Below are 14,268 nucleotides of genomic sequence, written 5' to 3'. Positions count from 1 at the left end.
ATTTAATAGATTCTGTCTTTTCTGTAAAGTTCTCAACTTGAATTTCTATAGTTTTTTAGAGAACCATCCTATAAAATCAGCAGTCTACTATCTCCACTTACTGACAATAAAGATAATAGTTCAAATTTCTCTAGCATTTTAAGGTTGGCAAAGGGCTTTGCAACTATTATTTTACTTATAGATGCTAACCTGAAGCTCATCACTTTCCCAAGGTCACACAGCAAATATGTTTCACAGTCAGGGCTAGAATCCAGTCTCCTGAGACAGTGTTCTTTTGACTGTTCCAGGAGAGGTGGGCAAAGGAGATTCAAATCTGACTTCAAGCTTCTGAAGTTGGAGTTAAATATACAGTGGCTCCCTATCCTATCCCATCCTCATTTCATTTATCTACACTAATTTTTTAATGTCCCCACTGGCTCATCCATGCTGGTCAGAGACTACTGTGATTAGGCAGTGATGATAAACACCCCAAGATATAGGTTAAGTGCAGTCTTTCTAAGTGATATTGAAGGGATCCCTCAGGAACACCTTCATACCTGAGCTACTCCTCGGCGATCTCAGTCTCCTGGTGGACAACAACCTTGGTCACTGACATGTCGGGGTGCTGCTCCTTGGCTTCTTTGATTGCCTGAACAAGGACCTAAGAAAGAGATCTAAGGTAATTAAAAAAGAAAGCAGCTGGGCCAGTTTACAAGGGAAGAAAATGGATTTACAAGAACATCTTTATGGTATAGTCACTCCCTTCTTCTACCCTGAGGGCAGCATGGATGCTAAGCTAACCTGATTAGGTCAGAGGAAATGAAAGTTCATCTCCAGGCTAGATGACAGTAACAAGTGGCAAGATGTGGTTGTTTTGAGGGGTGGGAAGGGAAAGCAGAAGGAGCCCTTCCTTGTTCACCAGATGCTTCCAACAGCATTTACACAAGATGTGAGTCTAAAGGAAAGAAGGCTGCTATAGGCAGAAGAGCTTTTCAGCCGAGGCTGGACAATAACTGGTTAGGAGTACTGCACAGGTGATTCCTACTTGAGTATGAACTGGATTAGATGACCCTTGAAATCTTTTTTCAGTCAGACACTTGGGGCAGCAGAATGGGGGAAAAGGGCCATGCAGAGGTGGTCAGATGGAGGAGGCTGGGAAGGGAAAGACAGGAAGAAGGAAACCCAACAGAAAGAGCCTGGTCGTTATGAAGAGGAGGTGAGATCAGATCAGAGAAGCCTCCAGAAGCTACAGGAAAAAACAAAGAGAAGCAAACACAGAGATGCAAATAAAAGATAACCTGAGGGGAATGGAGGGACAGGGAGACTTTTGCAACTTAGGGGCAGCACCTAAGCTAAGCCTTGAAAGAAGCTAAGCACTCTGAGAGTGTTCCAGGCATGGAGGCAGCCCACACAAAGGAACAGAGGTGGGGGGGTGGAGCCAGCAAAAACAACACCCAGTTGTCCATTTGGGCAAGAATGTGGAGTACAAGGAGTAATAACAACTAAGGCTAGAAGGGTTTGTGTTTTATGCTTGAGGCAATAGGGAGCCACTGAAGATTTTCAAAGAGGGAAGTAATGTGGTCCGACTTAGACTTTAGTAAGATTATGTTAGCTGTGTGAAAGAAGGCTTACTGAGACAGAGAGAAGGAAGAAATGAGGGAGGGATGCAGAGAGAGAGAGACAGACTGGAAACATGAAGACCACTTAGGATGCCATTATAATAATTTGGGCTAGAAGTTATGAGGGCCCAGCTGGGAGTGTAGTCATAGGAGTGGGATGAATGTAAGATATGTAGTGGAGATAGACACAAGTATACAAATGGGAAAAGGCCATTAGGTAAAGAGAGGTTAAGGAAGAGAAAAAAGGTATAGGGGTGAGGGGTGGATAGGAGGGAGTGACTTAAGGGGGCAAGCTCCAGGAGGACAGGATGGGATCAAGAGCACAAGCAGAAGAAACAGCCCTCAAGGAGCTTATATTCAACTAGGAGATACAACACACATGTGGGTAATGTGGTAGAAGCAGAGAACATTCACAACTGGAGGAACAGAGAGACGGACTTGGTGGCTAAGGAGCAGGCCCATGGTGAAGAGTGGGTGCAAATGCGCGAAGGTGGAACAGTTCCTGGGCAGTAGGCCAATAAGCATTTATTAAGTGTTTACTAGAAGACTGGCAAGAAAGACAAAAACAGGAAGTGATGATCTAATGGGGGAGACATCAAATCACTAGGTACCTATCAGAGATATATGGGGGAGACAGAAGGTAATCTTAGAGGGAAAGGCCCCAGTAGCTAGGGAATACCAGGGTGGGCCTCCTGAGGAAGACAGGATTTGAACCATCTTCCCCCTCCTAGTTTATTTATTTTTGGGGTTACATTTTGAGTTTCAAATTGTCTCTCTTCCTCTCGATCCCACACTGCAGAAGGCCACCATTCGATCTCGATTTCTACGTGGAACCATACAGTGCATGATTCCATATACCAGCTCTTTCTCTAGAGGTGAACAGCGCCTTCCTTCACAAGGCCTTGGTAGTTCATGGATGTTCATACTGCTCAGAGTAGCTTGGTCATTCAGTTATTTTTGGAGTAGTGTTGCTGCTACTGTACACAGCGATCTCGTGGTTCTGCTCATTTCACTCTTCATTATTTCATGCAAGTCTCTCCAAGTTTTTTCTAAACTCTACCAGTTCATCATTTTTTACAGCAGAGTAGTATTCCATTACATTCATATACCACAACTTGTTCAGCCATTCCCCTCAATTTCCAGTTCTTGGTCACCACAAAGAGAGCTGCTATAAAAATTTTAGACCATATAGGTTCTTTTCCTTTTTCCCTGATTACTTGGGAAAGAGACCTAATCGTGGTATTTCTGTGTCAAAGGGTATATACAGTTTTATAACTCTTTGGACATAATTCCAGATAGCTCTCCAAGATGCTTGGTTCACATTCTACCAACAGTGTATTAGTGTTCCAATTTTTCCACATCCCCTCCAATACTTGTCATTTTCCTCTTCTATCATTTTAGCCAGTCTAATAGCTCAAAGCTGTTTTAATTTGCATTTGTCTAATCCATAAAAGTCTTTTTCATTTGACTATACATAGCTTTGATTTCTTCTTCAAAAAACTGCCTGTTCATATCCTTTAACCAATTACAAACTGGAGAAGAAAACCAAGGAAACTAAGAAGTGTCAGTGAGTGTGGAGGACAGCCCATGCGGAGGAACAAAGGGCTGTGGAAGGGAAATGACAAGGAGGCCAGTGCAGCCAGACTATGGACCTATGGGCGTGAGGAAAGTGGAAGGAGGCTGGAAAGGCAGCCTTGGCTGGCACCTGAGGGAAGAATGAAATGTGGAGGGCTGGGGAGATGATGTTCATCCTATAAGCAACAAGGAACCAGTGAGGTTTGTGAATAGGGGAGGAACGGGGCCAGACCTGCCAGGTTATTCTGGCAGTGGTGAGGACGGGCTAAAGAAGGAGAAGAGGATGGAAGCTAGTGCCTGATGAATAGGCTACTACAACAACCCAAGAATGAGACGGCCAAGGTCTGAGCTGGGGTTGTGGCCTTGAGAATGGAGAGGAGACAGAGCTGAGAGATGGAAGAAGAGGGGGAGGGCAGGAGTGATCTCCACAGATACAAGATTGGGAGGAATGGCAATTTGGGCAAAAATACAGGTTCCATTTTGTTTATGCTTAATTTGAGACAATGATCAAGGGAGACACCCAGGAGAGATTGATGCAGGAGATGAGTGTTCAGAAGATAGCTTTAGGCAGGATAGATAAATCTGGGAATCATCTACATAGAAATGTTTTCCTAACTAAACTCAGCAGCTAGAGGGCCAGGGACCATAGCTTATGCTTCTTGTCAGTCAGTCACAAACATTTATCAAGCACCCTCTGTGTACCAGGCACTTTTGCTAAGCGTTGAGGGATACAAAAAACAAACAAACAAAAAAGACAAAAGACAGGCCTTGTCCTTGAGGAGCTCATGATCTGATGGGGAGACAACCTGCAAGCAACTACCACACACCCATACACACGTACATACACACACGTATACACATACACACATACACACACACACACATACACACATACAAACACTCACGATAAATAGGAAATAACCAACAGAGGGAAGGAAGCAGCATGAAGAGGAACCTCGAAAGGCTTCGTGTTGATCTCCCATGGCGTTAGTACAAGCACAGGACTAGACACACAGCAGGTACGATAGGATACAGTGCCCAGTTCTAGGAACCACATTTTAGTAAATAGATGAAAAGGCTAGAAGGTATCAAGAGTAGGATAACCAGGATGCTGAGAGTTCTTACAACCACTCTCCATGAGGACTAACTGGGGCACGTGGAGCCTTCTGCTCCATCTGGTGGGGTCTGGAGAAAGGCTGCTATCTTCTATAGTTAGAGCTAGCTACTCAACAGAAGTGAGGTTAGCTTTGTTTTGCTTAGCCCCAGAGGGCAGACTGGAGCCTGTGAGCAGAAGTTAGAGAGAAGGAGATTTTAGCTCCATGTAAAAGAAACACTTCCTATCAATCAGAGACTCAGAGGAGTGGTCTGCCCAGCCCCAGCACCCTCAACCCCAGGGCTTCCCAGTGATTGAAAGAGGAAGAATGGAGAGATAACTCAACAGACTCTTTGAGGGCAAGAGGCAAAGTCCTCTCCTTTGCTCTGTCAGCCTTGTTTCTGGGCCCTTTCAATTACATGTGCTCTGCTTTATATTTCACACCTGCATCCAGCCCAGCATTTCAGGGTTTTGTGCTTTTGGTTTGTTTCTGTTTTTTAATTTAAAAGACTTTCTGTATCACAACATCCCTAAGAAAGAAAGGATGTGGAATTAGAGATTTGGCAATCCTGATGACGCCGGAGGCACAAATGGCACCTCCTCCACTCTCTCTCTCTCCAGACTCTCCAGCTAGCTGATAATCAGGAATACTAATTCTGACATTTTAGTCTCTAGTTGCTCAAAGCAGGCAGATCACATGTCAGAGCTGGAAGGGACCCGAGAGACAGTTTTACAAAAGACGAAACTGAGGCCCAGTGACAGAAGGTGACCATCCCAAGGTCACAGTGAGTTAGAGACAGAGGCAAGGCTAGAATCCTCCCCACTCTCCGAATGCCTTTTCCACTCTAGCATACTCATTATGTTTCATGAGCAAAAACCTACGATAAATACAAACATACTTCACATAATATTGCCTTAACAAACAGCAGCAGTATTAACTTCCTGAATACCAATTTTCTAGCATCATAAGGCTTACTGAGAGCGCATAACTAGCATGCTTATGGATCTAAACATTCTCTATAGCTTTGTTCTGCCTGATGTACTTTCACCAAACTAATAAGTGACAGGAGTCGGAGACAGGGGGAGACTGGCCAACTACATTAGTCCTTTAGAACAGGACCTACATTTTCTGCTCCTGCATGCCCCAATACCCATAACAGTGGTTGGGTACAAAGTAGGCTATGCAATAAAGACTTACATTAGATTATAAGCTCCTCACAGGGACACTCTTGTGCCTCTTTTTCTTTCTGTAGAGTTTAGCACAGTGGCCAGCCTACAGTACGCACTTAATAAATGTTCACTGATTGATCCCTAACCAGGAACTTCTACACCCACTGACCTATCATGTCTCCTACCTGATCGTGATCAATGTCAGCATCTCCTGTGATTACAATTCTTTTTTCAATCCGGGTCTCTGAGATCCCACCTTTTACAGTCTAAAATCAAAGAGAAATGGTTATTAGGGACTTTCAATGCAAAAAGGGATAACTTTAAATCTGCTGCTGCTTAACAACTGAATCTGTATCTTCATCCTTTTCTCCAAGATCTTGTTTGAAACAGTTACAGTGATCATAACTGTAGCTCCTTTTACCACTTAAGTCTTCAATACAAAAATCCTTTTCCTGTTTTCATTCATGTTCTTTTCTCAGTTTCAGTGATTAAGGAGAGCTACCACAGAAGAGGCAAGAGGAGGAGTGGAAAGAGCCCTGAGTTCCAGTTCCACACCTCCACCAAATCACTTCCTCTCTCTGGGGCTTAGTTGCCTTCCCTGTAAAAGGAAGGAGGTAGAGAGGGAGCATGTCATGGTGGATGGAGAGCTGGCCTCAGAATCAGGATAATCTAGAATGCTTTTAAGGTTTGCAAAGGGCTTCTTTACATCTATTATCTTATTTTATCCTCATAGAAACCCTCAAAGGCAGTGATTTGTATTATCTCCATTTTACAGATGAGGAAACTGAGGCAGATGGCAGTGATGTGGTTTGCCCAAGATCACACAAATAGTACGTATCTGAAGCAGAATTTGAACTCAAATCCCCTTCTTGACTCTAGGTCCAACATTTTGCTCTTTCTACATATTTGGTTTGAATTTAGGGACAATGGGAAAAGAAAATGATAGGTCATATTTACGCAGAATGAAACACTAATCGCTAGAATCCTGTGAAGCCACAGTTAAAGGCTGTCACACAACATCACTACAGACAAGTACAATCATTCCCATTTTACAGATGATGAAATTGACATCCAGAGTCCTTATGCAATTAAGCCCAACACGGGAAGGTGATGGAGTCCAGGCTCTCACCCAGATGCAATATCAAAGAGCTGAACACTCCGAATAAATACATTCATGAAAAGCATTCTTACGCCCAGGGCCAAATGCCATTTGAGCAGGCATATCCATGAACACAAGCAAGGCACTTCCTGACTTTAGGGAACACAGTGGGGCCCAGGAGGAGTTTTTGGTTTGAAAAGTCACCCCAGTGGGGAATGGAGTCATAGAGCTCCTGCTTCCCTTGGGAATTATGTTTTTAGCATCATGCCCAGTGCTGAGCACACAGGATCTACCATCCAAAGTGTTCTCCTGAGAGGTGAAGCTTTCAATGATGAAGCCACAGGAGCAGCTCAGCATCCATCTGCCAGTTTTCTCAGGGCCCAAGAATATCCTTCTCCCTAATAATCCTTACTTGTTTTTTCATTTCCAGTCCAAAAATCCTTCTTGCTGGCCAAGCAAAGAGAAGTAAAGTAATAGATGGGCAGCTCCCTCACTTCCCTACTGAGGGTCATTTCTTCTCTCCCTTATTTGTTGTTCCAAGCTCTCCTCATCCCCAGATCACTGGCCTCTGGCACTCTCTCTCTCTCTCTGTACAGAGGTCTGCCTCAGTGTGTCTTTTGAAGCCTGACACAAATCACATAGATTCCCGCTCTTGGCAGCAGGCTGCAGAATAGACTGGAATGGAGAAGAGACTTGAAACAGGAAGACCACTTAGGAGGCTGTGACAATAATCCAGACGAGATGAAGAGGGCCTGAACTAAGACATAGCTATGGGAGTGGAGTCCCAGGACTGCCTCATTCAGAACAGAGATCACAGAACTTATCTACACCCAATTTCCTTTGTTGAAGCTAAAAGTTGGTTACAAGGGGTAGTCACAGTCAGGGAAATATCCTTATGACTTGGAATTTCCCACACAATTCCCACTTCTCCCTTCAAGTCCTAGTTCTGAAATTTTTGCTTCATGCTTCTCCTGTGGTTAACTCAGAAAATGGTAGAGTTAGAAGGAGCCTTTGAGGTCATTGAGTCTAATTGCTTTGAATATGTTGAGGATAGTGAATTGATTGATGTCACACGACTAGGCCCAAGACCTGTGGTTTCTAGGAATCCCAATGCAGCATTCCTTTTATCATATGACAATGCCTCAAATGCTGCTTTTCGCAGGCAGTCCACAAAGAATCTGAGAGGCGATTCAACAAATCAGTAACTTTAAAATGGACAAAGACTATTTAGATTTCCCTCTTCCCAACTTCCCTGTATCTGATGGGGGCCCTCCATTCTTCCAGTGAAGTGTCTCAGGTTGCTGATCTCGGCATCACCCCCAGCCCCTCGCCTGCTAGCTCTTGTCATTTCTACCTCTATAGCACCTCTCACTTCCAACTCTTTCTCTCTACTTACACAGCTGCCATCTTAGTTCAGGTCCTCCTCACACCTTGCTTCCTGCCTTCAAGTCTGTTTCCCATTCTGGCCTATTCTATAATCTGCTGCCAAAGTCATTTCCCTTCAGTGCAGGCCTAGCTGTGTGATGCCCCTTCTCAGCCTACTCCAGTGGCTTCCAAGAACCTCTAGAATATAATACAGCTCCTCTGTAATTCTGGAAGCCCCACGTGACATTACTCCCCATCCTCCCTGGGTTCCCCTCTCACAACACTCCCGCCATTCCCCATGCCTGAAGGGCACTGCCGCTGACTTTGCTGGACTTCAGCTCGGACACCGCCGTCATCGGGGAGCCTTTTCTGCCCCCTCAGCTGCTAGCGCTCTCCTCCCTCTTAAACCACTTTGTGTGTGCACGCATGTTTAGCTTTATATTCATAATGTACGTATTTTTCCACATATTTGTCTCCTTCCGTTAAAACATACGTTCATTCTGAGTAGGAACTGTTTCGTTCCTTGAACGTGTACCCCAAGTGTCAGGCGCTGCAATGACTAATAAACATTCGACACCAGTAATGTTTTCTGGTTAACAAAGCGCTCCTGCCATAACCAGTGTCCACGGGAAGTAATAAAATTATTATCCCCATCTTATCGCTGAGGAAACGGAAACCAAGAGAACTTGTGATTTTCTCAAAATAAGCTTTGTAGCTGAGACTTGAACATGGGTTTTTTTAAAAAAAATTACATCACACTGTTTCCTTGGCATCTCCAACATTCCCCCACAGGGCACTCAGCCTGCTGTTGTGGAGATCAGTGTTCAACTTCCAGGCAGCAAGCAGAGATTCTGGAGTAATTCCACTTGGGGGGACACGGTAGGGCTCCACACCCTTGCCAAGGCCACGGTGTTTCGAGGAAGAAAGCAATCAATTCAGCGCCCCAGCAGGTACCAGCCTCCCTTTCTACAACAGCACATTACCTTGGTAATCTGAGTTGTGGTGGTGCTGCTAGTGGTCTCTGATGTAATGGTCTGAGCTGTCAGCAGGACACCAGGGTCTAAGTCGCCATTACCCTCATCAGTCTGTAGGGAGAATTAGATATTGCAATTAGGCATCTCCCTGGGTAGGACAACAGACCTATGAAGACACAGCATCTACTGCTTCCTCAGCTCAGTTGCACATTTTAAAATAATAACCCAAGTCCCATAAAATAACCTCTGACTATCGGTCGCTCTCACAAAGTCAGCTTGAGTAAGGAAAAGTTAGATTCCCCTCAGTGACTAAGGAGCTGGTGGCAATCTAAGGTACAGGCCCCTTGAGAGTAGGCTGAGATGTGACCCTGGCTGAGGGCAGGGCCAACACCATGACAGTCCCATGGCCTGGCTACATGAGTATGGGACTATCCTGAGAGAGGTACAAACCACTGAAAATAGAGAAGAAATAGCAGACGGAGTCCAGGTGTTGCAGAGAAGGAGTCCACTTCTTGTAACACAGCTCTATGCTTTATATTGCTTCTATCTTTGTCAACAAAGTTTCTCACAACCAAACCCATTTCCCGTAGTTAACTGATTCACACATCGATTGCAGAATAGCTTGGAAGATGCAGTGAGGAATACAGAAGGAGAGGACGGAAGAGGAGAAAAATGGTGAAGACCTGACAGGTTAAGTATGTGAAGTATGAGACTTCCTGTGCCTGGCTTCAGATGGCACAAATAAGAGCACAGGGTCTCACAGAGGCAATTGAAGCTTCTAAATCGGGAAAGCTTCCTCAGACTTGCACCTGTGCAGAGGTGGAATGCCCTCCACACCCCCCTTCAAAGATCTCCAGCTACTTGTGGGATGTGTGGCAGGAGGATTATGGATGATTTGGATTGGATGGTTTCTAAAGTCCCTCCCAACTCTGATATTCTGTGATTCTGTGCAGTCACTGGACTCTGTTCAGTTTTGACACCGCCTTTGGATCAATCTCTCTCGTATGTGGGGTATCTGGGTGGAGCACCTCCAACCTCCTCCTGTGCAAAACATGGGCAGACAGCAACACCCTGAATGGGGAGGGCATGCCCCTGATGACTGATCCCCCCCTGCAGTGAGAATGATGGGAAATAGCAGAAAGTGACAACCAGCCCAAGATGTATGGAGTAGAGCAAGGAAACAAGAAGCAAGCACTTATGAAGAACTCAAGTGACAGGTTAAGGAAAAAATGAAACAGACCCTACGCTCATGTAACTCACACTGTGCTGGGTGAGACAAAATGTGTGCATATAATACTAGCCAACATTTATATAGCACCTACTATGTGCCAGGCAACTGTGCAAGCGCTTTACAATGATCATCTCATTTGTGTTTACAAATAAATACACATGTAATAATTAGTACACACAAAATAGATCTGATGTAACCTGGGGGGAGACGGCATTAAGCTGAGCGCTGAAAGAACTAGAGATTCTAAGGGGCAGAGGTGAAGAAGGAGCATGTACTGGGCATGCAGGCTCAGAGATGGGAGACAGAATGTGGTACGGCAATAGAGGGCTGTCTCAGCTGGCCAGGCTGAAGACTATTGGAAGGAAGGTTGGAGCCAGGCTGTGGAGAATCGTAAATGACAAAGGAGTTTGCGCTTGGTCCTACGGGTAAGAGAGAACCCTCAGAGTTTATCTGACAGGGATCATAGGATGATAGTTTTCAAGCTGGCAGGACCTCTTCCTCATTTGGCCAGAGGACCATCTGAGGAGGCTAGGGGCAAGGGGGGGGGTAAGTGACTAGACTGGGGTGGCAAAGCCCTCAAGGGTCCAAAGTGGACCAAAGGATCCCAAAGTGGGATTTCAGCGCAGGTGAGAGGCATGACCAGAACACACTTTGGCAGCTGCATGTAGAATGGTATAGAGGAGAGACCTGAGACAGGAAGAGGCTGCTGCAATAGTCTAGGTGAGCTGTGATGACAGCTTGAACAATGGTGGTGACCCTATGAGTGGAAAGAAGGGAATGAATGCAAGAGGTGTTGGGGAGATAGAATCAATAAAACCTGGTGACTGATTGGATTGGGGAGGATGGGGTGTGAGGAAGAGGCAGCTAGAGCATGACTAAGGCCCCCAACCTTCCTGGACCCCAGTCTAAAGGCTTGGGCCCCCTGATCTAAGCCAGCCACAGAAGCACAACATGGTCACTTGCTAGTCCCCTAAGATTTTCCTCAAACAAAACATTTTATGTGTGAAACTCATCCTCTTTTTCCCCCAAATGCTAATTTTTCTGCCACAAACACCACAATCCTTTTAGTCATCTATGTTCTCAACCTTAAAGTCACCCTTAATTCTTCTCCAAGTCTTATCAGTTCTGCCCCCTCCCCCTATTGCACATCGCTCACCATGAGAACTCAGGCCCTCACCATTCCTTATGTGGAATATGGCCACAGCCTCCTAAGCAGGCCCACACAACTTCCAATCACTTCTGACCTCTCCACACAGCTACCCAAACAATCTTCCTTTAGCACAAGTCTGATCACATTACTCCCTTTACCAAGCACTTTTGGTGATTCCCTATTGCCACTGCTTTTAGAAAAAAAAAAAAATACCAATGCCTTAGCTTAAGCAGGTAATGCCTTCACAATGGCTCAGGAGGAGAAGTGAGGCTGGTGACTTTGCCCGGCCCTCCCTCACTCAAAACAAAGTCCAGTGCATGTCATGTCATCATCTCCCTGATGTCATGGTCCTCTTCGAAAATGAAGGACAAACACAAAAGCCTTCACAAGTGGACTCCATGACAAACTGAAGAAGAGGCTGACAGGACTTACCAATGAATTCGATGTGGAAAAGGCTGAAGGAGAGAAGAGCCAAATATCAACTCAAGATGGTGAAACTGGGTGCTTGGGGTGGGGGCTTATAGTGACCCCAAGGAAAGAGAGGAAGCTCAGTCCCCCTTCACTCTTTCTACATTCCAGTCAAATTGACCTCCTTGGTCCTCCAGTTCCTGCTTCTGTGACTGCCCAAGCAGCCCTCCCTTCTCTTCTGCATTTCTGCTTCATCCCAGACTCACTTTAAGTTCCATTTCCTGAGGAAAATTTTCTCAACGTCCTCTGGTGGTCAGTGCTCTCTCCCTAATACAGTTATCACCTCTATACTTTTATCTGTCCACATACCATGTCCCAGCCCCAAGAAAGACGCATGTAAACTCCTTGAGAGAAGGACTGATTTTCATTTTGTTTCTGTCCCTAGAACCTAACACAGCTCCTGATCTTGGGCACCAAGCACTCGCTGGTCAGGGAGATAAAAGCTTTGGGGCAGAGTCCTCTTCTGCAGCTTACAACATCCCCTTTCATGTTCCTTCACTTTCTTGTTATATCCCTGGAAAGAGCAGAAGTGGGAATGACTATGTTCTGGTTTCTCCCCTATCTGTACCTGCCTTACAGGCAGCAGCCTCCTTTCCTTGGCCCCTTTTCTAAGGTTTCACCAAACAGCACCCCAACTCCCCAGGCTAGCCTGCAAGGGTACCTATTAGTTCCGAGGATGACAATCCAATGAAAAGAAAATTAGGCCTAGCAGACTTTTAAAGAACTTTCTTCTTTTTTAAAAAAAATTTTAATTTATTTGTTTTTAGTTTTCAATATTCACTTTTATAAGATTTTGAGTTCTAAATTTTTCCTCCTTCTTCCCCTCCCCAAGACGGCTTGTAATCTGATATAGGCTATATGTGTACAATTATATTATATGTATTTCCACGTTAGTCATGTTATGAAAGAAGAATCAGAACAAAAGGGAAAAGCCATGAGAAAAAAAGAGAGAAAATAGTATGCTTCAATCTGCATTCAGACGCCATAATTCTTTCTCTGGACATGGATAACATTTTCTATCATGAGTCTTTTGGAATTGTCTTAGATTATTGTATTTCTGAGAAGAGCTAAGTCTATCAAAGTAGGTCATCGAACAGTGTTACTGTTACTGTGTATAATGTTCTCCTGGTTCTGCTCACTTCACTCAGCATCAGTTCATGTTAAGTCTTTCCAGGTTTTTCTGAAGTCTGCCTGCTCATCATTTCTTACAGCACAGTAGAATTCCACTACACTCATATATGTATGCACAGTTTTATAGCCCTTTGGCACAGAAGAACTTGCTTCTTTCTCCTAAACCATCCCTTCTAGCAGCTCTCCCCAGCCCAGATGACTTTGCATAGTATAGTGTGGTAGACCTTTCCTTGTTCCCCAGTGGCACTACAAGGTCCCCCAGCACCAAGGTTCACAGTCTTTGAATTCATCACTGAGAAGTGCTACCAGTCTTTCCTCCCACAGATTCACTTCTTCCTTCCTACTTAAAAAACTATCACTTAAGTCCAAGTCTTCATCACGTTATTTATGCCTGGATGAACCCTGCCCTGGCTCTGCCTCCATTCTCACCCTCAAACACTGACTTTATCTGGTCACTCCACTGACACCCTATGGTGATTATTGTCTATCCGATCCAAACTTTACTTCAAATTTACCTGCATCATCCTTGGCCACTACTCTCACTTGTTCATTTTTTTTAAATTTTATTTAAAAAAAATTTTTTTTTAAATTATTATTTCCAACAAAGACTCACTAACCTAGCAATCAAGTTGACTCTCTATGTATTCTGCATCCAGTGTAAATACATTCTATTGACTGATAAATGAAAGGGAATTTCCCCTTTCTGAATCTATGAATAGGAAGAACAATAAATAAATGCCCCTGCTAGAGGTATGGAAAGGAACTTGATTATAAGTAAATGAAGATTCAGATGTTAAAAATGATACCTTACCTGGGCGGCCTCATAAGTAATGGTTTTTGTCTCAGTGTGAACAATGGGGACATCTTTGGTTGGGATTTCACTTTTCCCAGCATTAGCAACATCCGAGATGGTGACTGTCTGAGTCTTCACCAAGGGAGGCTACAAAACAGTGGAAAAGCACAATTACCTGTGTTCTCTCTGAGGGAAATAGCTGGCCAATCTTCTGACACTGACCTGATCAAAGTTTCAGGGCCTTAGCAAACCAAAAATCCAACTCGGAACCCCAAAAGTTGTTTGCACAGGACTTGCAAATCATTCTGCAGCAGTTTTAACAAAGTGTCAAATCATAAGGGATAGTAAAGGATTATATTCCTATCATATACCTGTGTATGCCTAATGAAAAAACAAAGTAGCCATAAGACCATACAGTTAAAATAAATAATTTTAAAAGCATTTTGGATTAGCTCCTGAGCCAAAATTTGAATACAAAACTTTTGCCAAATAGCAATTATTGTTTCCTCCTTGTGACCATACCACTGCAATCAAGAAAATTGGCCATACATTTCCTCCCTTAAGTCCAAATGGTGCATGAACAACAGTGACCCTGGAATTCATTAACTCTTTTCAAATCAA

General features: G+C 44.3%; 1 protein-coding gene across 13 annotated transcripts in view; it reads right to left on the bottom strand.

Moving 5' to 3' along the window:
* Positions 1–14,268, bottom strand: part of EPB41 (erythrocyte membrane protein band 4.1) — a 210,258-nt gene that overhangs the window by 3,869 nt on the left and 192,121 nt on the right. For 11 of the 13 annotated variants that reach the window (XM_072609612.1, XM_072609603.1, XM_072609615.1 and 8 more), the window contains 4 exons: positions 13,666–13,794; positions 8,884–8,985; positions 5,622–5,702; positions 537–640 (listed from right to left, as the gene is read on the bottom strand). In XM_072609612.1, the coding sequence (XP_072465713.1) occupies positions 542–640; positions 5,622–5,702; positions 8,884–8,985; positions 13,666–13,794 (411 nt within the window). In that variant the 3' untranslated portion in view covers positions 537–541. The remainder of the gene's footprint in view (positions 1–536; positions 641–5,621; positions 5,703–8,883; positions 8,986–13,665; positions 13,795–14,268) is intronic. The other 2 variants (XM_072609611.1, XM_072609614.1) reach the window with 1 other exon arrangement.

Source organism: Notamacropus eugenii, chromosome 5 (genome assembly GCF_028372415.1).
Source record: "Notamacropus eugenii isolate mMacEug1 chromosome 5, mMacEug1.pri_v2, whole genome shotgun sequence".
Classification (NCBI taxonomy): domain Eukaryota; kingdom Metazoa; phylum Chordata; class Mammalia; order Diprotodontia; family Macropodidae; genus Notamacropus; species Notamacropus eugenii.
Note: the sequence above shows the minus strand (reverse complement) of the source record. Positions and strands in the feature narration are given on the sequence as shown.